This window comes from Phascolarctos cinereus, unplaced genomic scaffold (assembly GCF_003287225.1).
Source record: "Phascolarctos cinereus isolate Bilbo 61053 unplaced genomic scaffold, phaCin_HiC Scaffold_5;HRSCAF=322, whole genome shotgun sequence".
NCBI lineage: Eukaryota > Metazoa > Chordata > Mammalia > Diprotodontia > Phascolarctidae > Phascolarctos > Phascolarctos cinereus.
The window spans coordinates 324722274-324745449 of NW_027555958.1; the positions used below are offsets into that span (position 1 = coordinate 324722274).

The following is a 23176-nucleotide window of genomic DNA, read 5'->3' on the forward strand; positions in this document are numbered from 1 at the left end:
CCTCTTATGGAGAGGTCAGCTCTGAAAGGATGGAGATTAAACAAGAGCTTTCTGGGGGAGGAGGGGAAGGAGATGAATTTAACACACGTAAGGGGTGGGCGGGGCAAGTAAGATGATTGGGAAGGAGCTAATGTTTCAGTGAGAGGAACAGATGGAAGCTAGATTTCAAGAAGAACTTTCAAAGGGAGATAAGACAGGGAAAAAGAAACAAAACTGATGAGGTCCCTGATGTGACAGGAGGGAATGGGCTAACACTGCAATGGGGGGGGGGCGGGGAGAAGAAAGGAGGTTAGAATGTTGGGAGGACTGCCCAGATGAAAGGGAAGAGGTCACGTTACCCAGGTGTCCAGCCGCATCCGCTTCACTGCCGAGCTTTCAGTGTCGGGCTCTGGGGCTGGACGGAGCAGCCCCAAGGTAGGCCCGAAGTCACCCCTCCCGTCATCCCGCTCCCCAGCTTCATAGGATGCACTGGCAGGGCTGCTGAGGCCATCCCCAGGCTCAGGCCGAGCAGGGGCTGGGAAGGGGGCAGGGGCTGGTGGTGCAGGGCTGCGCTCTCTGCTTGGGGACACCGGCTCTGACTTGATGCTGATGTGGGGGTGGGTGGTGACGGTGAGGGCTGCAGCAACGTGAGGCAAGGGACTGCCCGGGCTGAGGGCCGGGGTAGGGGGAGGGAAGGGAGAGACACAAAGGGATGAAGAGGTTGAGGGAATAGAGTTAGGAAAGAATGAGACAAGAGGAGGACCGGACACAGAAGGAAGGGGAGGGAGAGTCAGAGTTGGGAGCAGGGTCAGGTAGGGAGAAAAAGTAAACAAAGATTAGTTTTCTTTCCGGTCAGGTCTGGGAAGTCTGCCTGTGAGGACAGGCATGGGCCCTCTGGGCTGTCCCCTCCCCTACCAAGAAACACAAAGACTGATACTCACATGAGGTTGCTGAGAGACACGGGGACCAGGTGGGATTGTTGCTGCTGCGGCGGCGGTGGCTGGGGCTGCTGCTGTTGGGGCTGTGGCTGTGGTTGTGGTGGTGGCTGTTGTGGTGGCTGGGGCTGCTGCTGGGGTGGCTGTGGCTGTTGTTGCTGTTGCCAGGCAGTGACGTTGCCTAGCGACAGTCCCCCAGTTGAGCTGAAAGCTGGGAGGGAAGAGAGCTCTGCGCTGGTCAACTGATAATCTGCAAAGGAGAAAAGAGCAGTGAGAGCTGAGCCTGGTGGCCAAGGGGAAGAGGCAAGCAGGGAGCCTGGCAGGGCTGTCGGCCAGAGAAGAGAAGGGAAGGGGGACGAAGGGCTAGCTGAGGAACCCACAGGAAGTATGTGGATGGGTCACGCCTGTGTAACAGTGCTATCTGAAGACAAGTCAGTGAGTCCACAAAAAGCTCCACTTTGGGTCTAGTATCGCTGTAGCTACCTCATCTCCAAGGAGCTTTGGAGGAGACAGAAGGGACCCGTGATAAAAGCTACAGGTAGCTAAGTCAGCACTTCATGTACCTTCTTCCTTAGCCCACCACCTTTCCCGCTGCAACGTCCCTACGTCTCCTAAAAGTTGCCAACGTAGCAAAGAAGTAGGAAACCATGTGTATGAAAGCATGGCACCTCTCCCCTTCCCCAACCTGCCCTTGCAAACACCCAACTTCAGAAAGGGATGGGATCTCAATAGCAGTAGTAGCTGTACTAGCAGCAACTTATACTTCTAATGCACTCAAAATGGAGCTAATAAGTCATTACTGATTGATAGTTTCCTTCCTAAAAACCCTGAAAGGTAGGCAGTGCAAATATCATTATCTCCATATTACAGCTGCAGAAACTGAGATTCAGAGAGGTTGCCATTGTCACACAGCTGGCTAAGTACAATAGAGAAGATTTCATTTCTATCCACGGCACAGGACTGTTATAAGGAAGGTTGTTTATAACTATTAAAACACTATGGAAATACAAGTTACTATCTTCAACATCATCATCATCATCATCATCTGGGGCCTAGCCCCTCACCTTCAGGCAGCTAGGGTAGAGATAGCTCCATTTTACAGATGAACAGACTATATGACCTCCGTGAAGGTGAGGGAGGTTCACTGTCACCAAGCACACTATTTTTGCCCACTAGGTACTTAGGAAACACTGGTTGAGTTGAATTGAATTGAATAAGGTAATGAAGGCCTGTCCGAGCTAAAGATATCGTCCAAGGCTGGAGAGCCAGCAAATGTATGTGCCCTCTCAGGGGTAAGGAAGGGCCAACCAAAGTCTAGATTCCCAAGCACAGCACCCTGAACACCAGGGGTTTTCAAAATTTGTTCCCACATAAACAAAAGCCCTTTGATGAGAGAGGTGAGGGTGGAGATCCTTAATATTTAAGAATGTAAAGAGATCTTGAGACCACAAAGTTTGAGAAACACTGCTTCACTCTATACTACACAGATGATCAATGTCCACAATCTGGCTTACGTTAACATCAGCCAGACAATCTTGATATTAGCCAGAAGGTCTGTGCATTGTTCGTTCTTACAAACAACAAAAGATAGAGTAATTAGTAAGATGTGTATCTTCATCAGGATGTCCTTTAGACATATCAAACAACATGCTGGAAACAGAACCCACTATCTCTCCCCCTAAACTCATCCCTCATCTAATCTTCCCTGTTTCTACTGAGGGTATCATCATCCTCCCAGTCACCCAGATTCACCATCTTGGAGTCATCCTTGACTCTTTCTTCTTCCCCAACCTCGTGTTACCCAGCCAGCTGCCACGTCCTCACTCTTCTACCTCCACAATACCTCCTATATCAGCCCCCTTCTCTCCAATAACACTACAATCCCCCTCAGCTGAACAACCGCCAAAGCCTCCTACCTTCCTCACCTTGGCCTTTTGGAATCCTTCAACGCTCAGCTTCCTCATTACTGCCTCTTGATTGTTTGTGCTCATGTACAGACTGACCAGTTTTGGTTCAGGATCACTGTCCTCTGTGCTGCCAACCCCCACTCCCCATGCCCCCAGCCCCATGTAAGATCCCAGAGGGCATGGGCACTTTTCACTTTGCCTTTGTATCCCCAGCACCTAGCACTCTGCCTGGTATACAGAAGGCTCTTAATAAATGTCTGTTAAATGAATGGCAGCCACACAGTTCTAGGCTTCAAAGGGTCAGCCACATGGTTTGTTTCATAGGCTAATAAAAAGAACTGGGAGCAACACGCCCCCTTTTGGAGAGGCCCCAAAAGCAAAGCGCTCTAGTTAGTTTTGGTCTGTCCTTCCCAGAAGGTCTATTTGTCTAATGATGAATTCTGTTGGCTAATGTGGATATTAACCAGAATTTAGGCAATACCTGAGGCTCGAACTTGAATGTGGGCCAATGTCTATAAGCAGGGAACAACTATTAGCAAATTCAGTGGAGTCTTGTTTACACTTCTGCTGCTGATTAGTTATATCTGTTGTTTAACTGGAGTCCTCTTCAGTATATCACAATCACTTACTTTCCTATGTACAAACGGGTGAAATTTTTCATCTCCTAGCAGGGAAAAAGCCTGGGTTCTTATTACTTATGTCTACACATTATTCTTCTTCCCAGCAGAATGAGAGACGAGGGTTGAATGAATTTGCTAAAAGCCTTTCCTGTTTGTTGATACTAGTTAATATTTAGCCCCATCTTACATGGAGGAAAATAGAATATTAAGAAAAACAGAGGCTTTATGTCTCAGGTCTAGATATAAGCCTAGCATCTCAGTGGAGAAAGCCAGGAAGACCTAGGCTCAACTACAAAGCAAACTAGCTTTGTGACCCTGGGCAAGTCACAGAACTGATCTGTGCTAGTCTAGGCAAGTATCTAAGACTGTAAGTTACAGAGAAGGAGCTGATCTGCATTAGTGGAGGGAGTTTCTTCCTCAAGGAGTTTCTGCATCGATGAAATCAGGTCCAGCCTCTAACCCCATCCCTTACTCTGAAGTAAACTCCTATATTTGAAAATCCAGAAGGGCAGGATAAATAAGTTAGGGGGCCAATCATCAGTGTTCCCAAGCCTGCTAGAATAGGGAAAAGTTCTAGACTAGGCCGAGGAAGATGGGGGCTCCAACACCAGCTCTCACATTCACCAGCTAGTATGAATCACAGAACATGGACACTGCAACAGTCCTTAAAGAACAGCTAACCCAGTCCCCTCATCTGCCAAAGGAGGAAACTTGGGCCCAGAGAGGTGGTGGTGCACAGGCAAGTTGGCAGCGGGGCCAAGACCAGAAAGTCAGGCCTGTTAGGCCCGGGCTCAGACTGACTGCTACACCACACTGTGCTGTCACTTTACTTCTCTGCCTCAGTGTCTTCAACTGCAAAATGAGGGACCCTCCCAGCTCCAGCATTCTGTGTCCCCCTCAGTCCTTTCATACCACCCAATCCTTTGGCCCCTTTAAGATTTTGGCAATACGCCCCCTGAAGAGCAAAGGGCCATCTTCACTTCATGAGGAGGGTTTTCAAGTGCAAGCAGGAAAAGCTGGGCAAGCACAGAACAGCACCAAGGTGCTGCTGCACATTTTAGGAAGGGCACCAATGAGCTAGAGAGGATCTGGGGGTAAGCCACATGCCCATGCACGCATGCATGTGCACACAATTTACAGACACCCACAAGAAGAGGATTTGGTCTCTGACTCTCATTCAGATCTCTGCCTCTGGGCTCTCAGCCTTCCCATGGGCTTCAGTCTGACTCTGGACATGGGGCCAGACTGGCTTACATGAAGGAGCCTTACAGTGGGTGTCTGCACTGTTATTTAATGCTTTCTGGGATTTTATCATTATAATGAAGTACATTTTTTTCTTTTACCGCACAGGGTACCCAGTGTTTGTTGGGATCCTGACAGGCTAGAGCTGGGGTCGGCAAAGTGGCCCTCAGGCTAAATTTGGCCTGCCAAATTTTTTTGTTTACATCATTAAAAAAAACCCACCACATTTAAAACTGTAAAAACCAGTCTAAGGACCCCATAAAAATAGGCAGTGGGCTGGGCTGGTGTGGATCGATCCCCACCCCCCACCTCACCTCCCACCCTTGCCTCTGGACTTGAGCACTGGGCTGAATCTCATAAAATAACAGGGCTAGATGTAAAGACTAATATTGGATTCAAAAAAATCAACTCTGGAAGTACAAGAGGAGAAAAGTATGAGTAGACAACAGTTATGGCACAGGCAAGCAAGCTAATATAATCTTAGGCTTGATTATAAGAGGGATCATTTCAGCCTGAGAGAAGCAATGGTCCCATTTTACTCTAATTGGGTCAGACCACTTCTGCAATACTGTGTTCAGTTCTGGGCATGACATTTCAGGAAAGGGGAGGAGTTATATCATGCCTACTATGTGCCAGGCACTTGACAAATACTATCTCATTTGATCCTCACAACAACCCTATGAGGTAAGGGCTATTATTATCCCCATTTTACAATTGAGGAAACTGTGACAAACAGGTGAAGTGACTTGCCCAGGGTCACACAGTCTGTAAGTGTCTGGGCCAGCACTCTATCTCCTTCATCACCTCAATGTCTCACTAACACTGATAAAGTGAAGTGTTTGGAGGAGGACAACCCATATAGCAAAGAAGCTTGAGATCCTGCCAAACGAAGCTCCCTTGACATTTCAGCCCCTACTGGGGCTGTTTAGCCTTGAGATGAAGACTTAGAAGGGCCATGGTGACTGTCTTCCAGTGTCTGAAGGCTCTGGAGTAAGGGAGGGCTTAGCTTTATTCTGTTTGATGCCAGAGGGCAGGGCAATGGGTCAAAGTGGCAGAAAAGCCCAACCCTTCTTGCCAGGGCTGCCTCCGAAGGGAGCGGGTCCCTCTCAGTCCTTCTGCAGAGACTGAACAGCCCCTTGTGGGTTGTGTCATGGAGGGGATTAGTAAACTCAGGAGGAGAGGCTTACAGGCCATCTGGTTCAGCGCTCCATCTCAAGCAGAGCCTGGACAGCCCTATGTGGGTATAAGAGCAGTGGTGGAGAGGGCCTCTTTTTATTTCCCCAGGTTTCCTAACTACCTTCAGTCTACTGGGATCAAATCTAGACCCCTTCCTTACCAGGAAGCCTCACTTACTCATGCAGTAGAAGGAAAAACAACAACAAACCCTCTGTGAGAAGACGGTAAATGGATTTCACAATCTATTCTCCAATGTGGGCACTGGAACAGCTGGGACCAGCATAGTCCTGGGGGCAGGGTGTATCTGCCTATTCCTAATTCCACCCAGAGGCCTCTACCAGCATCCTTGAGGCCTCCAGGCCTTCAGTCATCCCTCCCTTCCAATCTCTCTCTCATCATCTTCCCTGACCCCCTGGCCCGCACTTCCCAAGGAAACCGGATAAACCTGCCCCCAGCCCTGCCCTATCACTCACTCCAGCCCTTCTCTACACTCTTCAAGGAGGCTCCTTCGGTCTGCCTTCTTCCTCCACTCACTCAATGCCCTCTGTAACTTCTCAGCCTTGACAGCAAGAGCTCTGTTCACCTGGATCATCTGTTTTTGTTTGTGGCTCATTTTCCCCATCAGGCCAAAAACTCTCTGAGGACAGGGACTACAGTCCTTTTTCCCTCTCTTTCTCCAAGGTTTTCAGCACTCAGCTCTGCCCCCATCTCCTGGAAGGATGCCCTAGGCCCCACTGGATGAGAAGATACCTGTGCTGGGCCAGGACTTAGATATACACTCACCTGTGTTGTAGGCTGTGGGCATGGAGGAAAAGGGAAGCCCTTGGCTGAGTAAACTGGGTGTTGCCACAGAGACCACAGGAGTGGTGAGTGAGTGGGTGGACTGAGAGACCCCAAGACGCTGGGCATTGTTCTGTAGAAAGAAGAGGACCGTAAGAAGGAAGGCAGGATGATGGGAGCTGGTCTTCTACCCAACCCCATCCCCACCCCCAGTCATAAAGTCAGCACCAGGCCATGTGTGGGGACCAGGGTCTCTATTACAAGATTTAGTGATGAAACCCTAGAAATCATCTAGTCCTACCCCTCTTTCCCCTCTCTTTTACAGAGGAAGAAAACTGAGGTCCTGATCCCAGGGGGGGTTGTGTCAAAATCACAGGGATTCTGACTCCAAATCTTGGGTTCTTTCCATTGCTCCATCCTGTCTTGCCCCATCCCCTACTCCCCCAATTTAGGTCCTCGTGGGTAGAGCCACCCCCAGGGTGGCGGGTCATCAGTCAGTGTAAAGGGGGGGCCATACATAGCACGTCTCAGACACAGAAACAGAGACACATCCACATTCAGAGACACAGACTCAAAGTTACAACGTGGGCCTCCTGGCCAGAGGACCACTAGTCTGCCACTATCCATCTCCTCAGCCCCCCAGAAAGGGAAAAGATAAATGAGATATGAGGAGCATCTTGTTCCCTTGGTCTTGTCCAGTCCTCCTCAAATCCACCCGTAATCCTTCACACTGCAACTCACACCTTGACAGAACGATGCTAGAGTTTTGTGAGGGAAGAGGGTGTGGAACAATGCTGATGGGGTGTGTGTGATTATGTGTGCATACTTGAGTGTGTGTGTGTGTGTGTGTGTGTGTGTGTGTGTGTGTGTCCCCGAGTATGGGGCTGTCAGCTCCATCTGCCGCTGAGTCACTTGTTTATTCCGACTCCACGCTGAGGCCGAAACTGCCGCCGTGTCGCCGCCAAAGCCTGCCTGCCTTTTCCAGCCTCCTTTGGCCCCGAGTCAGGAGCTAGGGAGGGAGGGAGGGAAGGAGGGAGGGAGGAAGGAAGGAAGGAGGAAGGAAAGGAGGGAGGCGTCAGCAGCCCCTGCCCTACTCCTGGCTGTGACAGAATCTGTCTGTGTGTCTGTGGACACGTATGTAACTGCTTGTGTGTATACACATACACATGTGTGTTTGCCAATACTGGGGATGAGGGGTTAGGTGGCTGTACTCCCCTAGGAAGAGGAGAATCTGCCTCTGGCTTTGCTCCCCATTTCCCCTGCTCCCTCCCCCTGCTGTCCCCATAGGAGGACATGATTTTGTTGGAGATGGGTCAAAGGTGAGTGGGGCACAGAGTCTATCCACTTTAATGGTCTACTCCAGGTGCTCCAGGACACAACCTCAGGGATGCCTGAGGCTGCTCAGTAGCAGGGTTTCCACAGGCACCCCACAGGGAAATCCACGGAGACAGACACATTTTCTAACAGTAGAGAACCATTTGCACAAAAGCAAATACATATAGACAAATATAGCCCACCCTTCCATATACATGTGTACACACACATATATATACACACACATGCACACAGATACATGCATGCCTGACCCTCACAATTAGATTACAGTGCTCCCAAAGGGCATGGACTATATCTTCAATATCTCTGTTTTGTGCACCAAGTTACACACTGAGTGGGCACTTACAATCAATGTCTGTCAAATGAAGGAATGTCCATATACATGCATAGCACACACGCACACACACACACACGCACACACACAGAGATACACATTCACATGAGCCCCAGGGTGCACATGCACAAACACACTCCATGCTTGAGATTCAAGTGTCAGTATGCACCACGTCAGAATGGTAGTCTAAAGTCATAGGCACCATCCAGGGCCCACACATAGCCAGTACTTACCAGATCTAAATGGTCCTCAGTCTGGGAGCAGAAATAAAACCAACAGGGCTAGTTCAGTCTCTGATCACTGCCCCTCTCCGCCCCTCTCTTCCTAAGGTCATATTTGTCCTCCAGACTCAGGGCAGAGCATCCTCTTCTCCTCCTTCTCCCCCTCCCCTCCCCATCTCCTAGACAGAGATCTCTACTTTTGTTAACTGCTGTCATCTCCTCCATTACACCTTATTCTACCCGGGCCTGTCAGGAAGTCCATCTGAGCCTAGGCTCTGCCCCTCCACCTGTAACATCTATCTCTTCATATCCATATCCATATCCATACACAGCACATCCATCTCATCTCTCCACTGACATCATCCTTGTTGGTTGTATCAGTCTCTAGGGCAGGGCAGGTCCTCTTTTCTGGTGAGAAAGAGTCCTGGCCTCCACCTTGACTTGGGTGGGAGGCAGAGAGAGGAAGGCCTGATTTCCCTAACTTGTCCCTCAAAAATCTTTGCTCCCGTCTGACCTTCGTCCCTCCTGCTGAAGTGTGACGCTTTCTTCTGTACCTCCCCTCTCGTCCCCTTGTCATCCCCAACAACTCTCCAAGGGCCAACTCACCAAGTGATGCATTAACCCCTTCCCGCCCTGGGACGTGATGACTCGAAGGTCCGGCTTTCTGCTGGGGGCCCCAAGCTGGGCACTGTGGGTGGGTGGGGGTGGAGACTTGGCGGGGATGACTTTGCTCAGGCTGTTGCCATTGGCGACAGGGAGGAGGCCAGGGGAGGCCCGGGCACTGACATAGCCATTCCCTGGAGGAGAGGATTCAAAGGATGAGAGAAACATGGATGCCTCCCTCTGCCACAGGCCCCGCAACATCCCTTACGTCCACATACTGCCCCCCACTTAGTGCCAGCTCATCTGGGTTCAGGAAAGGGCATCCATCTGGTCCCTTTCCTGGAGCTTTCTTAGCCTTGGGAAGAAAGGCAGAGGGAAGAGAGGAAGAACAATCACATCTCCATCTCTGTAACGCTGCCTCCTATGAGACAGATTTGTGAAGGGGTACAAAGAATGCTAGGAGAGGCAGCTAGGGGGCGCAGTGAATACAGCTCTGGCCTTGGAGTCAGGAGGACCTGAGTTCAAATCCAGCCTCAGACACTTAACACTTACTAGCTGTGTGACCCTGGGCAAGTCACGTAACCCAATCGCCTAAGTAAAAAAAAAAAAAAGCCCAGAAGACCTGGGTTCAAATCTCCTGGTTCTGCTACTCACTAAGGTGTATGACCTTGGGTAAGTAACTTAACCTCACTGGAACTCAGTGTTTTCTTCTGTAGAATGGGGATAATAAAACACACCTAATAAATATATTATGAGGATCAAAAGCGTTAATGTACGTAAAGGGCTTTGTAAACTGTTTTTAAAAGCTATATGAACATCAGCTATTATCATTATATTATTCATGCCCTTGCCACAAGGGGTGGGGAAGAATGAAATCTGCTGGGGTAAGGCAGGGAGGAGGGGAAGAGGTCACTGCTTCTTTCCTGCTACCATTCTCACCCCTAGGGCCACCCCTGGTGCCCACACAGAACAATACTAGTCAAGGAGGCCTTTGGTGCTCCTAACCTCCATTCCCTTCCCTGCTGCACCATCAGGCTCTTTCTTCTCCTGCAGCTGGGCCTCAAGGCAAATAGAGTCCAGAGCCCAGCCCCACTTCCTTCTGCCAATGGCCTCATGACATCCCCTATGTCCTCCACACTAGTGTCACCATCCATGTTGGGTATGACAGTTGTGGAAGGAGAACAGGCCTGGGGTAGGGGTGGGCAGTGGACACAACCCAGAGGATGGTTACTAGGCAGGGCTAGGGCTGAGTGTTACCTGGTGTCACTGAGGATCACAGAATGTCATTACTTGAAGGGACCTTAGTGGAGAAACTGAGGCCCAGAGAAGGGAAATTACTTGGTCAGGGGGTCAGATAACGTAAACGATTACGCTTTGGACACCGAGGGGTCATTTTTGGTCATTCCTGATAATCACCAACTAGCACTGGCCCTTCCTTCTTCTAGAAGCAGAGAAAACTAGTCATCCATGTCCTCAGGGATATGGACCATGTATCAGTGCAGCCGCAGGTTTTTGTGGAGCTGAGGATCACCGCCACCAACATATGGGGGACAGACACTGTTCTGAGCCTCCCTTAGCATGGCCGCTGTGCGCTCAGGGCTGGAAGCCAAACAGTCCCTATCGGCCTGAGTATTCTTATCTTCAGCCCCCAGGTGCTGCAGGGCATCCCAGGTGAGGCCTGGGTGGTGGAGTCTCAGGGCTAACTAAGGGATTTTGGGATAACAGCAGAGGCAGTGATCAGTCCTGCCCTGGGGAACACTACCTCCCTGCAGAGGCCTGGGTCTCTCCAGCTGCCTCTAGCCCAATTTTCAGGGAGGCTCTGGGAATGACAGGAATGTGGAGGTGACGTCAATGGTGACATTCGTAGCCACAGTTACACAGCCAGCCGAGGGGATGGCTCCAGCCAGGGCTGACAGCTGATGGAGACAGGGCGGGGGAGGGTAAGACCTTTTTCTATGTCTTCCAAACATGTAGCCTTATGTTCAGCAGAGCTGATCACTGGAATACATGGGTGAAGTATGGCTGGGACACCCTGGGTATGTGAGAAGGTCCGTGTGTCTGTATGGGACAGGGTGTGTGCATCCTTCCATCTCTTTCTTTCTGTGAGTTTGTGTGTCAGTAGGCACCTGCTTGCCTGTGTCTGTCAGTGTGACCTGTCTGTATATTTGTGTGTCTGTGTGAGAAAGAGAGAAAACAAGAGAGAGTTTGCTTATGCATATCTATCCCCTGCCCTTCCAATCCTTTTTCAGTGAACCCCTCCTGATCTCTAACCTCATGCTTTCCCCAGGCCTCACAATTTTTCCCTCTGAAACAGAGCTTCTGGGTAGAGGAGAGAAGTAGGAAAAGAGAGTGGGTCATTGTGGAGGTGAGGGGGGTGTGTGTGTGGGGAGGGTATGTGTGACGATACTATCTTCTTTACCCCTTTTCCTACCTATTTCCCCCGAATTCCCTGAACACAGATTATACCATTTTAAAGTTGGAAGGGACCTCAGGCATCATCTAATTCATTAATAAAAATAATGACTTTTAAATTATTATTATAGCTGACATTTACGTAGTACTGTCGGGCTGCAAAGCCCTTTTGCTGACATTAGCTCCTTTGTCTTCTGTAATAACTCCAAGAGGTACCATTGGTATTATTATCATCCCCATTTTACAGAAGTTAGGTGACTTGCTCGGGTCATACAACATTAAGTGAAACCAAGTATCTCCTGACTCTAGGAAATGAGAAGGCTGACCAGAACTAGAAGATGCCTAGCGGCCATGACAGACAGAGGTTCTAAGGATGCTCCCCCATGTCCCCACAGGCCTCCCCCACCTTAAGCTCCTCAGACCCCCAGGATCCCAGTTGTCCAGTTCAGCTCTTAGCTCCCTCTCTCATCTCAAAGCCTTTCTCTCTGTAGGTACTTGTCCCTCCCCTCCAGTTCTACTCTTTTCCAAAAGAGCTTTCCTGAACCCCACAGACCTAATTCTGGACAGAGAGACTCACCAACAGGACTGGGACAGGCTCCATTAGCACTATTAAGGTCTCCTCCCAGCATGGCCCCTAGGGAAGGAATAGAAATATAAGAGAACTGGAAAGTCTCAGGCCTTGGGGTAAAAAGCATGTGTGCTTGTTTGATGGGGGAGGGATCCAGAGACAGGAGGAGACAGGACAGACTCTCAGGAATGTTCAACTCCACCCCATCTAATGGGACTTCTCCCACTCCCCTACCCCCAACCCCAGACAGTAGACAAAAAGACAGGAAAAACAGCAACAGAGAAGCTAAGGCTGATTATCCAGCTGGTCAGAACTCTGAACAGAGGGCAGCTAGGTGGTGCAGTGGATAGAGTACCAGCCTTGGACTCAGGAGGACCTGAGTTCAAATCCAGCCTCAGACACATAACACTTACTAGCTGTGTGACCCTGGGCAAGTCACTTAACCCCACTGCCTACCCAAAACCAAAAAAACCCCCAAACAAACAAAACTCTGAACAGCAATTCTGGGAGGACGAGAAGGGGTTGGAAGGAAGAACCCCTAGAAGGGGTGGGGGCTGGGGGCTTAGAAGAGGTATCACACTTGGGAAGTTTCTCTAGACTACACAAATACAAAATGAGCCTGAGGAAGTGACAGCATGCATCTATGGATGCAAAGAGGCATAAGGGGGTGATGAAGCCATGCTTATCCAGCTCCAGCACTGAGTCTGAGCTGGGAAGGGGTCATAGGAGATGATGAAAGGGAAGAAAGGGGAGGCTCTGTGTCTGAAGGAAGACTCAGGCTGCAGAAAAACCAATCCCAAAGCATTCTGAACTATCCCCTCCTCCTATACTCACCAGCACTGGCTGGCCGCTGGGGCAGCCCTGGTGACACGCTGTTCCTCTGTAGGGCCGGCTGCTGGGGGGACAGGAGCCTCGGGTCTGTGAGGGACGATGTAACCAGTGACGGGGTCACCAGGGAACCCCCAGGGTTGCTGAACTGAAGTGAGTTCTGATTGGACACAGGCACCGTGACCGGCATGGCGAAATTCGGGGCTGGGACTGCAGACTGGATAGAGAAAGGGAGGGGAGATAGGTGTTAGAAAGATTGTCCCTTCTCATAGCCCATCTCCCCAGAGTGCCCCCCAAGGACAGTGATGCTGGTGAAGGTACTCCTAGCTAAATCCAACAGAGCAAGAATGACACTAGATAGCAGGGTGATAGGTAATAATTCCTGGATCTGAGCCCTAGGGCCTTGCCAGGGAAAAGACCTTCCAACAGGAGACAGGAAACAGTCCCTCAGTCTTCTCCTCTCTGAGCTCAGGGCCCAGGAGCTGAGGTGGGTTAGGTCCCCAGCCAGGCAGGACACACAGGAAGCTGGTTAGGAATCCCAGGTTGAGATCCAAATTCACACACGCGGAGCTGTTACTGACTGGGGCTGGGTGGTGGAAGGGGAAGTGTTTCTCCCAGCCTCACTTGCATCCTGGCTGCTGCACAATCAGTTCATCTCCAGTCTTACCTCCATCCTTCTGGTTCTCACTCTAGATCCCCACAGACACTGAGCTTATAGCTGTGGGAAAAGTCTCTGTATCAGAGGACATCCCATAGGAAGATTCCAGGATTTCCCTGTCCAGGGAGCTGGGGACAAAGAGTTCTCTCTCCTCAGGGTCTGATTTCCATCCTTCATGCCATAAGACCAAATCTCTCCCACCCAAATTCTGCCTAAGATGGGTGTCTTGGTATCAATTATGGCTAGTAATGACTAGCCATCATTCAGGAGCAGAGAACACAGCTTCTAACAAAGGCCCTTCTCATGGAATAGCTTCCATAGGTATTCCAGGGTCAGAAGTTAAAGGGAAAGATGGTAACTTGGGTTATCATCTTGGCTCTGCTACTAATTCCCTGTGTGACCCTGGCCAAGCTATATGACCACTCTGGGTTTCAATTTTGTAGAATCACAGAACTTGTGAGCTGGAGAGAGAGGCCTTCGAGGGGTATCCAGTCCAATCTCTTCATTGTGGAGAAGAGGAAACTGAGACTCCCAGGGAGCAAGTGACTTGCCCAAGGTCACCCTGTGAATTATAGAGTTCAGAGCCAGAATCAAGGTTTCCTGCTGCCCAGTCCAGTCCAGGCCTCTTTCTACCACAGGCCAGGCTTCCTTATCTGTAAAATGAGGGGTATGGAAGACAGGATTCTCTAAGGCCCCTTCCAGCTCCAAAATTCAATGATGCTAAGAACTGGGGTGACTGTTCCTCATTTTTGTTGGGGGAAGGGGATTGGGGGCTGCGAAGCCACACCATGCATGGGGGGAAAGGCTCCCCCAGCTCTCCATGCGGCTACTCACGGCCAGTCTATAACTCTGCATCATTTTATCAAACTCCTCGTCTATCTTTTTATATTTCTCCTCCGTCTGGGGGGTCAGGGCAAACACCTCGTCCACCTCGGGGCTCTCACACTCCCTGTGCTTCTTGTGCAGCGCCTGGGGGCAGGGGGTGTAGGGAGGGAAAGGAGAGGAGGGGGGAAGGGGGAAAAGGAAAAGAGAGGAAAGGGAAAAGGTAAAGGAAGGAGGGCCCGGGTGGCAGAGGAGGCCAGGGAGGGATGAGAGGGTTGGAGAAGGAGAGAAAAGGAGCAAGGAAGAAGAGAGGGTTGGAGAGAGAGAGAGAGAGAAGGAGCAAGGAAGAAGACAGGGTTGGGGAGAAAGAAAGAGAGAGAAGAGAAGAAAGTGGAAGGTTGGAGAGGGAGAGAAAAGCCAAGAAAGACGGAAGACGGGAGAGAAGCAAGGATGGAGGGGGAGAGGGCAGAAGGAAGAGACGGGCCAGAGGAGGAGTTCATGAAGGGAGAGGGTTTGAAAGGAAGAGGGTTGAGGGGAAGGTGGGGAGCGGGGCAGGGGATGAAAAAGGGGAGGGGATGGGTTTGGAGATGAAGAATAGGAGAGGCCAGGAGGGAGAAGAGAGGAAAGTGAGAGGACAGAGAAGAGGACAGAGAGAGATGGAGGGGGCAAAGAGGAGGGTGAAGGAACAAGGAGGAGGGGAGAGGGTTGGGAGCAAACAGAGAGAGCAGTGAGTGGGCTGGGCTCACCCCGTAGCGCCGGAAGAGCCCGTCCAGCTCCTCGCTGGCCGGCCGGTACTTGTCCTCCAGCAGGGGGCTCTGCTCCAGGGAGTCCTCCCCATCGGGCTCGGGGCTGTCACAGCCATTGAAGCCTTTCTTCCTCAGGGTCTGCAACAGGCAGTGCTCAGGGAGGCCCAGGGCCCCCCAGACTATCCCCCCAGCACCCTTTTCCCTACCTCCCCGCAGGGGGCCCCATGTGTGACAAATCATCACTGGGTACCCAACCCAGCCATACCCACTCAGCCCACATAGTTCTGGGCTTCAGAGGCCACAAGGGAAGTGAGCATCCTGGGGGCCTGGGGACTCCCAGGCCCTAACGTCTGGGCCAGGCCCATCTCTTTTAGGGTCCAAAGAGGTTCAGATATCTCTGGGTGAGATTGGCTCATGTTCTTTATCTCAGCTTTGAGGCCCTACTCAGGGGCCCATGAGTCTCCCCCAAGTAATATGGGTCTGGGGACCACCCCAGTAAAGGGAGGGAAAATCTGGAGAGCCATACAGTGAGACAAAGACAAAAAGGGAGATGTGTACACTATGAGGTAGAGGGACGGAGACAGTCATAGAGAGGGAGGTGGCAGAAAGAGCTCTGTGGGAGGACAGGGGTGCTGAAAGACAGTGACAAAGAAAGGCAGAAGAGCCCCCTGGGATGGCTACATGGAGAGAGCAGAAGGGAAAAGACAGAGAGAAAGAGAAACGGTGACAGAGAGGGAGGAGACGAAGATGGAAGATGACTACACAGAGAGAAGGTGGCAAAGATAGCGATGGACATGAGAGAGGAAGTCACAGAGAGAGAGAGCTGCACTAGCAGAAGATCCAGAGAGGCCACCACATCGCATCTCCCCAGTCCTGGACCCCTCGACGCCGCTGCTGTGCAGTCATGGGCTCACCTCAATGATGTCTGCATTGGTGCGACTCTCATGGGGCTCATTGTATTCTGTATACTTGAGGAGGACTTTGTCCATGTCAGTGCTGGCATACTGGAACAGCTTGTTGGAGTGGTTGAAGATGATGAGGGCAATTTCACAGTCACACAACACACTCAGCTCATAGGCTTTCTTCATTAACCCAAACTTCCTTTTGGTGAATGTCACCTGCAGGAGAGAAGCAGCAGCAGACAGTCAGAGCCATTCAGCAGCTATCTGACCTTGGGGCAAGTCACAAACCTCTCTGGCCTTTGGTTCCTGCATCTATAAAATGGGGATATTAAGAACGTCCCTACTGACCTCATGGGGCTATAGGGAGGATCAAAGGAGGTGATGCATGGGACACTAAACGGAAGAGGAACTTTGAGTAAGTAAAAAAGCAATGAAGGTCCTGTAGAAGAGACAATGAAGCGTCCATCCTACAGCAGAAGTGAATTTTAGGAGTGGCCTGTGGTTTCTTTGATTTCTTTTGACTTTAAAGTAATGGGAGCACTGTCTGTACCATTTCTTGGTTTCCCTCTATAGGACAGCTCAGTCTAGCAATGCAATGCAGTCATGGCCATATTAGCATACAGGGAGAGAGGCAGTATGTTATAGTGGACAAAGGGCTAGCCCCGGATGCCAGAAAACCACGAAAGACCCAGTTGGAAACCTACCTCTCACATGACCAGGTCTCTCCTGACTCCAAATCCCATGCTCTTTCCACTGTACCACACTGCCCCAATTAGGAAAACGAGAGACCAAATCTAGATGGAGCCTCCAACTAAGGGGATGTGAGAGAATCACAGAAGCAGGGGAGGCTTATGTCTTTGCTAGGGTTCAAAGAGCCACGCAGGTTGAGAAAAGAATAAAGATGGAAGCTCTGGGGCCAAAGGCAAAGGTATGCTGGAATCCCCAGGAGGATGACAGAGGGGCAGCAAGGCTTGAGGCTCAAGGCTGAATGCTCTATGGGATCACAGAATAAAATGAGAGACTCTCAAAAGTGGAAGAGTCTTGAGAGGCAAGTTTGTTCAGCCTGAGCAGAAATTCCTTTGCAATGTCCCTGGTCAGCAGTCACCCAGTCTCCTCCTAAAAATCTGCAGGGAAGGGGAGCCCACCATCTCTTGAGACAGCCCATTCTACTTTGGAGTAGCCCTACAGCAAATTTCTCCTTACATTAAGCCTACACCTGCCTCTCTGAAACGTCCACCCGTTGCTCCTAATTTGACTGTCTTAGCCCAGAGAGAACTACTCCTAGAACTGTTTTCTGGAGCCCAGAGAGAACTACTCCTAGAACTGTTTTCTGGAGGACATAGTCAGAGAAATGAAAATAACAAGAAAATGTGGAAGGACAGAGTCACTAAGAAAAGGAGGTCTTCAAGAGAAGACTAAGGGGCAGCTAGGTGGCACTGTGGTGAGGGCTCTGGCCTTGGAGTCAGGAGGACCTGAGTGCAAATCCACGCTCAGAGACTTGACACTTAATAGCTGTGTGACCCTGGGCAAGTCACTTAACCCTGACTGCCTCCCCCCCCCAAAAAAAGTCATCTGGTCTTCTCTTATATTTATTGGGGTTTTTTTGGGGGGGTGAGGCAATTGGGGTTAAGTGACTTGCTCAGGGTCACACAGCTAGTACGTGTTAAATGTCTGAGGCAGGATTTTGAATGCAGGTCCTCCTGACTCCAAAGCCAAAGCTCTATCTACTGCACCCCCTAGCTGCCCTTCTAGATGACTTCTTATTGGGATGGTTGTAGAGGAAGTGATTTTTTCTTAAGTATTGGGTTGGACTTGACTCTTCAATCTTAACAATCCTCTAAATATTTGAAGACAACAGCATGTTTCCCCAGCTGCCCAAGTAAACCTGCTCTTCTCCAAGCTAAACTTTCCTGTTCCTTCGTCTATGTTCTTTCAAAACTGTGGCACCCAGAACTGGACACAGGAATCTGGATGTGCGCTCAACAGGGCAAAGTTCAACAGAAGCATCACTTGCCTGGTCTGGGACACCAGATTTCTCTCACTCTGGCTCAAGGAGGCACCATGGTACAATGGCTCATGAGCCAGAGGACCCAAGGTCAAAGCTCGTCTCTGACGCTTAAACTCCCTAGAGCTCAGTTTCCTCATCTGTACAATGAGATGGCCTCGGGGGTCCCTTCCGGCTCTAGCTCTATGACTCTATGATCCTAAGGTTGCACTGGTGATGTTGGCTACTGTGTCACACTATGGGCTCACAGGGAGCTCCAGTGCACTAAAACCCTCAGGGTTTTTTTGCTGTTGTAGTTGTTTTCCCCTAACAGGTAATCAGGCTGGGAAGGCTTCCTGAAGGAGAGAGTATGAGTCAGAGAGCTGGGGGCAACTCTCAGCCCTGCTGCTTACTTCCTGGGTGACCTTGGTCATTTAACCTTTGATGACCTCACCTTCTTCCTTGTAAAGTTGATGGTTATAACTTAGAAAATCCCTCCCCAGTGGAAATCCGATGGTTCCAATGACCATTGGTTCAGATGGAAAGGAAGGGAGGGACAGGACCTAAGTCATTAGCAAAGGGAAGGGCAGGTTTGTGTGCCTAAAACAGAACGAAAAGCTGGGGAGCACTGCAAACGATGTGTGGAGAATGTGGGGTGGGGGGAAAGAACCTAGCAACTGCCCCTTCTGTCCCTAGTCATTACAGCTCAACCTCACAACGATCTCTTCAGTAGCTTTCCTGCAATGACAAAGGGGGGAAGAGTGTGCCAACCTACACCCCACTCTCTCCCAAGCCAACCTTTTCCCACTGGCCACAATACTCTGGCTTACCCCTACATGAAAGCTTGGGGGTAGGAGTGGGGGAGAACCTGGGAACCCAGAGTATCACAGGATTTAGAATGAGAGGAAATGGTGACCATATGCACCTTCTCTAGATAAACTCCCCCAAATGAACCACACCCCCTTTCCACCACACCTTTCCCCACTGCTATCAATGGCTTGGTCTGAGCTTCCCCTTTCCCTCTACCCCACTCTGGCCCTTACCTGCCGGTTCCGCTCATCAGTGATCCGCTGAATCTGGATCTTTTTCCGCCCCATCTTCTCCAGAGATCCTCAACCCTGGGGAGAGGTGGGGAGGGGAAGGCCTTGCTGGGAGGTGGGTCCTCGACCGGCGGCAGTGTTAGAGTGTGCTCATGAAAAGGCTCGTCCCTACAGGAGACTAGTTCATGGTCCTCAAGGGCAGTTCCAGCACAGCCACCTGGGTAGGCAGAAGAACGGAAAACAGGAGAACAATGGGACCAGGGCTGGGAGCAAGCAACCAGCCTAGCTTGCAATTATGCAACAAAACTACTTCTTACATGCAGGAAATGTTCGATGTGAAAATAGGCTTAAATTCCTCTACTTCACTCAAAAATGTTGGTTCCTGGACCAACATTTCTCTGGACAGTTTTACTTAGACTCACAGAATCTGAGTTGGAAGAGGCCTTGGATGTTATCCACTGCAACAGCTACTTAAATAACAACGACAACAATAATAACTGCAGCAAACATTTACACAGCGAGTTAAATGTCAGACAGAAGTTAGATTCAAACCCAGGGCTCTTCTGATTCCATGGTCAGCACTCTTTCCAATACCCTGGATTGCTCTGTGAATCCTGCTCATGAAATTGATCTATAACATCACAGCACTGCCAGGCTTCTGTTCTTTCCCAGAACAATTGCTTAGAACCCTGAGCCCATACTACAGCAGCCCAGAATCTCATTGTCTGGGTCCTGAGTGTAAGCCTTGGGTACTGATGTGCTCTCAGTCACACAAAGGTATTGCTGAATGCATCCCGGATCTAGAACCAAAGCTTGGAATCTCAGACTCTTAGATCTCGAAGGAATATCAGGGGGTCAGGCCAAGCACCTAAGTGAAAAGAAATTGTCCCCAACGAGTAGTCACCCAGCTTCCACCTAAACACTTCTAGCGATGGGCAGCTCCCTACCTTACCCACTCAGCCCATTCCATTGGTGAACAGCTCTGTGAGAACCTTTTGGCAACAATCATACACTTGTGTTCCTGGTTCTCCCTGAGGCCAAGCCAAACAAAGCTAACAGCCCAACACACACACACACACACACACACACACACACACACACACACACACACGAACGACAAAAACCTCTGTCCCAACACCCAGAGTCATGGTTGAACACACTTGCCCATAACTGAGAGGAGGTAATAATCGCAGATGCACAGGCACTGATTGGCCATAAATACAGTAACCTCCCTCGCCTCCAGGCTTCAAACAGTTAATGTGTCTTTTTGCTCAGCATCTCACTCTACTTCTGACTCAGCTACCCCAGCCCTCAAACAGATGCAAACTAAGATCTGATTCCTGGCCACTAGGGGTAGAGAGAGATTAAATGGAGGGGGAGGCCATGGAGTGAGTCTGGCTAAGGTCAGTCTATCTATGCCTGCACCCCCCAAGCTATACCACCAGGGACTTCTCCTTGGGCAGCAGCATAGCCCCCCACTGGCTACCCTCAAAGTCCCTCCTGTGATCCAACTGCCATCCTTTCTGCTAGAATGTCAGCTCTTCTAGGGCCCCACCTCTACACACACCAAAGAATTTCAGCTCAGACAAGGGACGAGTCAACAAACTTTTATTAAGTCCCTACTATGTGCCAAGCACTGTGCTAAGCACAGGAGATACCAAGAAAGGCAAAAGACAGTCTCTGCTCTCAAGAAGCAGTGTGTCAAGGCTGAGTGAGTCAGGAGACGCTGGCTGGGGTGGCTGAGCTGTGGGGTGGTGGCTGGGGCTGTTACTAGGGCCAGTGTCTTGGCTCTCTGCTGCCAATACCGTCTCCTCCTCCACCCCACCCTCCGAGCTGAAATAACCAAGGTCCCTCCTCCCTCATTCCAGTGTTTCTGCTCCCAGGGAAACCACTCCTGCAGGCTGGGGGTCCTTCCAGTTCAGCCCAGGGAACTCCCTCCCTTGAGAATCCCTCCTCTGAAGCAGTAGCAGCACATTCCTTGTCAAGTCTACTTTTCTTTGAGTCTCAGCTTCCAGCCCCTCTGACTTCATTCTGATATAACCACAACAATGGCATCAGAGCAATCTCCCAGCCACACCTCAGCCACTACAACTGTTTATCCTCTTCTCCTACCCTCTCTTCCAGCACGATGGTGTAAAAGAGGGAAAAGGAGAAGAGTGCTGGAATCTGAGTCACACAACCTGTGTGAGAATCTCACATCTGTAACTTATTACCTGGGTGACCTTGGGCAAGTCATTTCCTCTCTTGGGACCTAAATTTTCTCATCCATAAAATCAAGTGGTTCATCTACACGATCTCCAAGGGCACTCCTGACTCTAAACTGTATGACCCCCCAAGATTATCCCTGATAGCATCTGTTCAAGTCAGAGCCCCCCAGGCTTTCGAATGGGTAGATGGGATCCATGCTTGAGACCTAACCATCTTAACTCAGTCCGAGCTGGTGGTGATTGCCTCTCCAGCCAGGCTGGCAACCATGCCATGAGGATTTGTTGCAGGAACTGGGAGTGTTTAGCCTAGAGAAGACAAGATTTAGGGGAATATGACAGCTGCCATCAAGCATCTGAAGGGTTGCCTTTTAAAAGAAGGATGAAATCTGTTCTACTTGGCCCCAAGAGGGGCAAGATTAAAAGAAATGGGTAAAAGTTCCTGGGAGGTGGATTTTAGTTCACTAGAAGGAAAAAATCTCCCAGCAAAGCTATTCAAAAATGGAGTGGACTGCCTCTACAAGCAGTGAGTTCCACATCACTGGTGGTGTCCAAGCAAAAACTAGATGAATATGTATTAAGCAGATGTCAAGGGGATTCCTGGAAGGGTATGTGTTGAACTCAAAGGCCTCTGAACTCCCTTCCAAATCTGTGTCTGTGAGTTAATTATGGGGCTGGACATTATGATACTGAGGATAATGATGATTATCATTATAAACAATTAACATCTATATAGCATTTTAAAATTGGCAAAGTGCTTTCCTCCCAGTAACACCAGAAGATGGCCAGTGCACGTCATGGGACCACAGATTTAGAACTGAAAGGGCCCCTTTTACAAATGAGGAAGCTGAGATTCTATGAGATGTAACTTGCCCAAGGTCTCACAGATAGCAAACGTAGGGGGGAGATTCAAATCCAGGTCTCTTGGCTCCACAGCCCAGTCAACTCCAAGGCCTCTAAGCCTACACTCAGGGTAGTAGAAATGCATATTTTTGAATGTAATAAACAATTTGGCATATAGAGCCTAGAGGGCTAGGAACTTGGTATGAAGGAATTCATCAGGTGAAGGAGGAGACAGATCCAAGAGTAACTGCTTTAAGTGAGACTCCCTCATTGAGGCACCCAGAACCATAAAACAAGATGAGTAAATGAAGTAATTATCATACACACACCAGCCCACTCTAGTGTTAATGACTTACATTTCTGAAGTGCTTTAAGGTTTACAAAAGCTTCTTCCCCACAATAACCCTTTAAGGTAGGCAGTACAAATACTACTGCTCTCATTTTGCATATGGGGAAACTGAGGCTTGGTGAAGTGAAGCAACTTACTCACAGATTCTAATCCAGGATTCAGAATCCAAAGTTGGTACCCTTTCTGCTATCCACTGTTTTCTTCCCACTATCATACTACCTTAGAAACTGTTCCCAGTAGTCTAACCTCCATCCACAATGCCCCCAATGGAGAGAGAGCCCAAGCCTCTTTCACCAATTCTCGTCTCAACCTTCTGTACTCCCTGAAGTGAGTCTCTCCTAAAGTCTAACCTTCATTCCTCCCACTGCAAAATGGGTGCACCCCCCCATTACCCTAGGGAATTTCCCTTTGGTGGGCCAGTGAATCCCCTCTCAGCCTTCTCTTCTCTGGCCCCAGGGCCCTGCTCTCCTCCCTGCTCCCAGAGTGGATAGGGATCTAAAGCCATCTAAGGAGCAGCCCCTGGCACATGGAGATAGAAAGGATGGGGTTGCCATGGTAACAGTTGCCTGGCAACCAGTTCCCTGGCTGGTCTCCTACAATACCACCCCCCCAACCCCCACCCCCGCCTCCTGTCAGGGGGAGCTGGGATGGGTGAAGGATCAGTATTACTAAAGGAAAAGGGGGTATG

At 50.0% G+C, this 23176-nt stretch overlaps 1 protein-coding gene across 7 annotated transcripts in view; it reads right to left on the reverse strand.

Annotated features, from left to right (window-relative positions):
• MEF2D (myocyte enhancer factor 2D) overlaps window positions 1-23176 on the reverse strand; it is a 47894-nt gene that overhangs the window by 4744 nt on the left and 19974 nt on the right. For 4 of the 7 annotated variants that reach the window (XM_020991515.2, XM_020991513.2, XM_020991516.2 and 1 more), the window contains exons 2-11: window positions 19096-19309; window positions 16081-16284; window positions 15167-15304; window positions 12947-13157; window positions 12122-12178; window positions 9136-9326; window positions 8542-8562; window positions 6643-6772; window positions 921-1164; window positions 339-648 (exon numbers count right to left, since the gene is read on the reverse strand). In XM_020991515.2, coding sequence (XP_020847174.1) covers window positions 339-648; window positions 921-1164; window positions 6643-6772; window positions 8542-8562; window positions 9136-9326; window positions 12122-12178; window positions 12947-13157; window positions 15167-15304; window positions 16081-16284; window positions 19096-19149 — 1560 coding nt within the window. In that variant the 5' untranslated portion in view covers window positions 19150-19309. Of the gene's footprint in view, window positions 1-338; window positions 649-920; window positions 1165-6642; window positions 6773-8541; window positions 8563-9135; window positions 9327-12121; window positions 12179-12946; window positions 13158-14432; window positions 14568-15166; window positions 15305-16080; window positions 16285-19095; window positions 19310-23176 lie in introns of all 7 variants that reach the window. The other 3 variants (XM_020991517.2, XM_020991519.2, XM_020991518.2) reach the window with 3 other exon arrangements.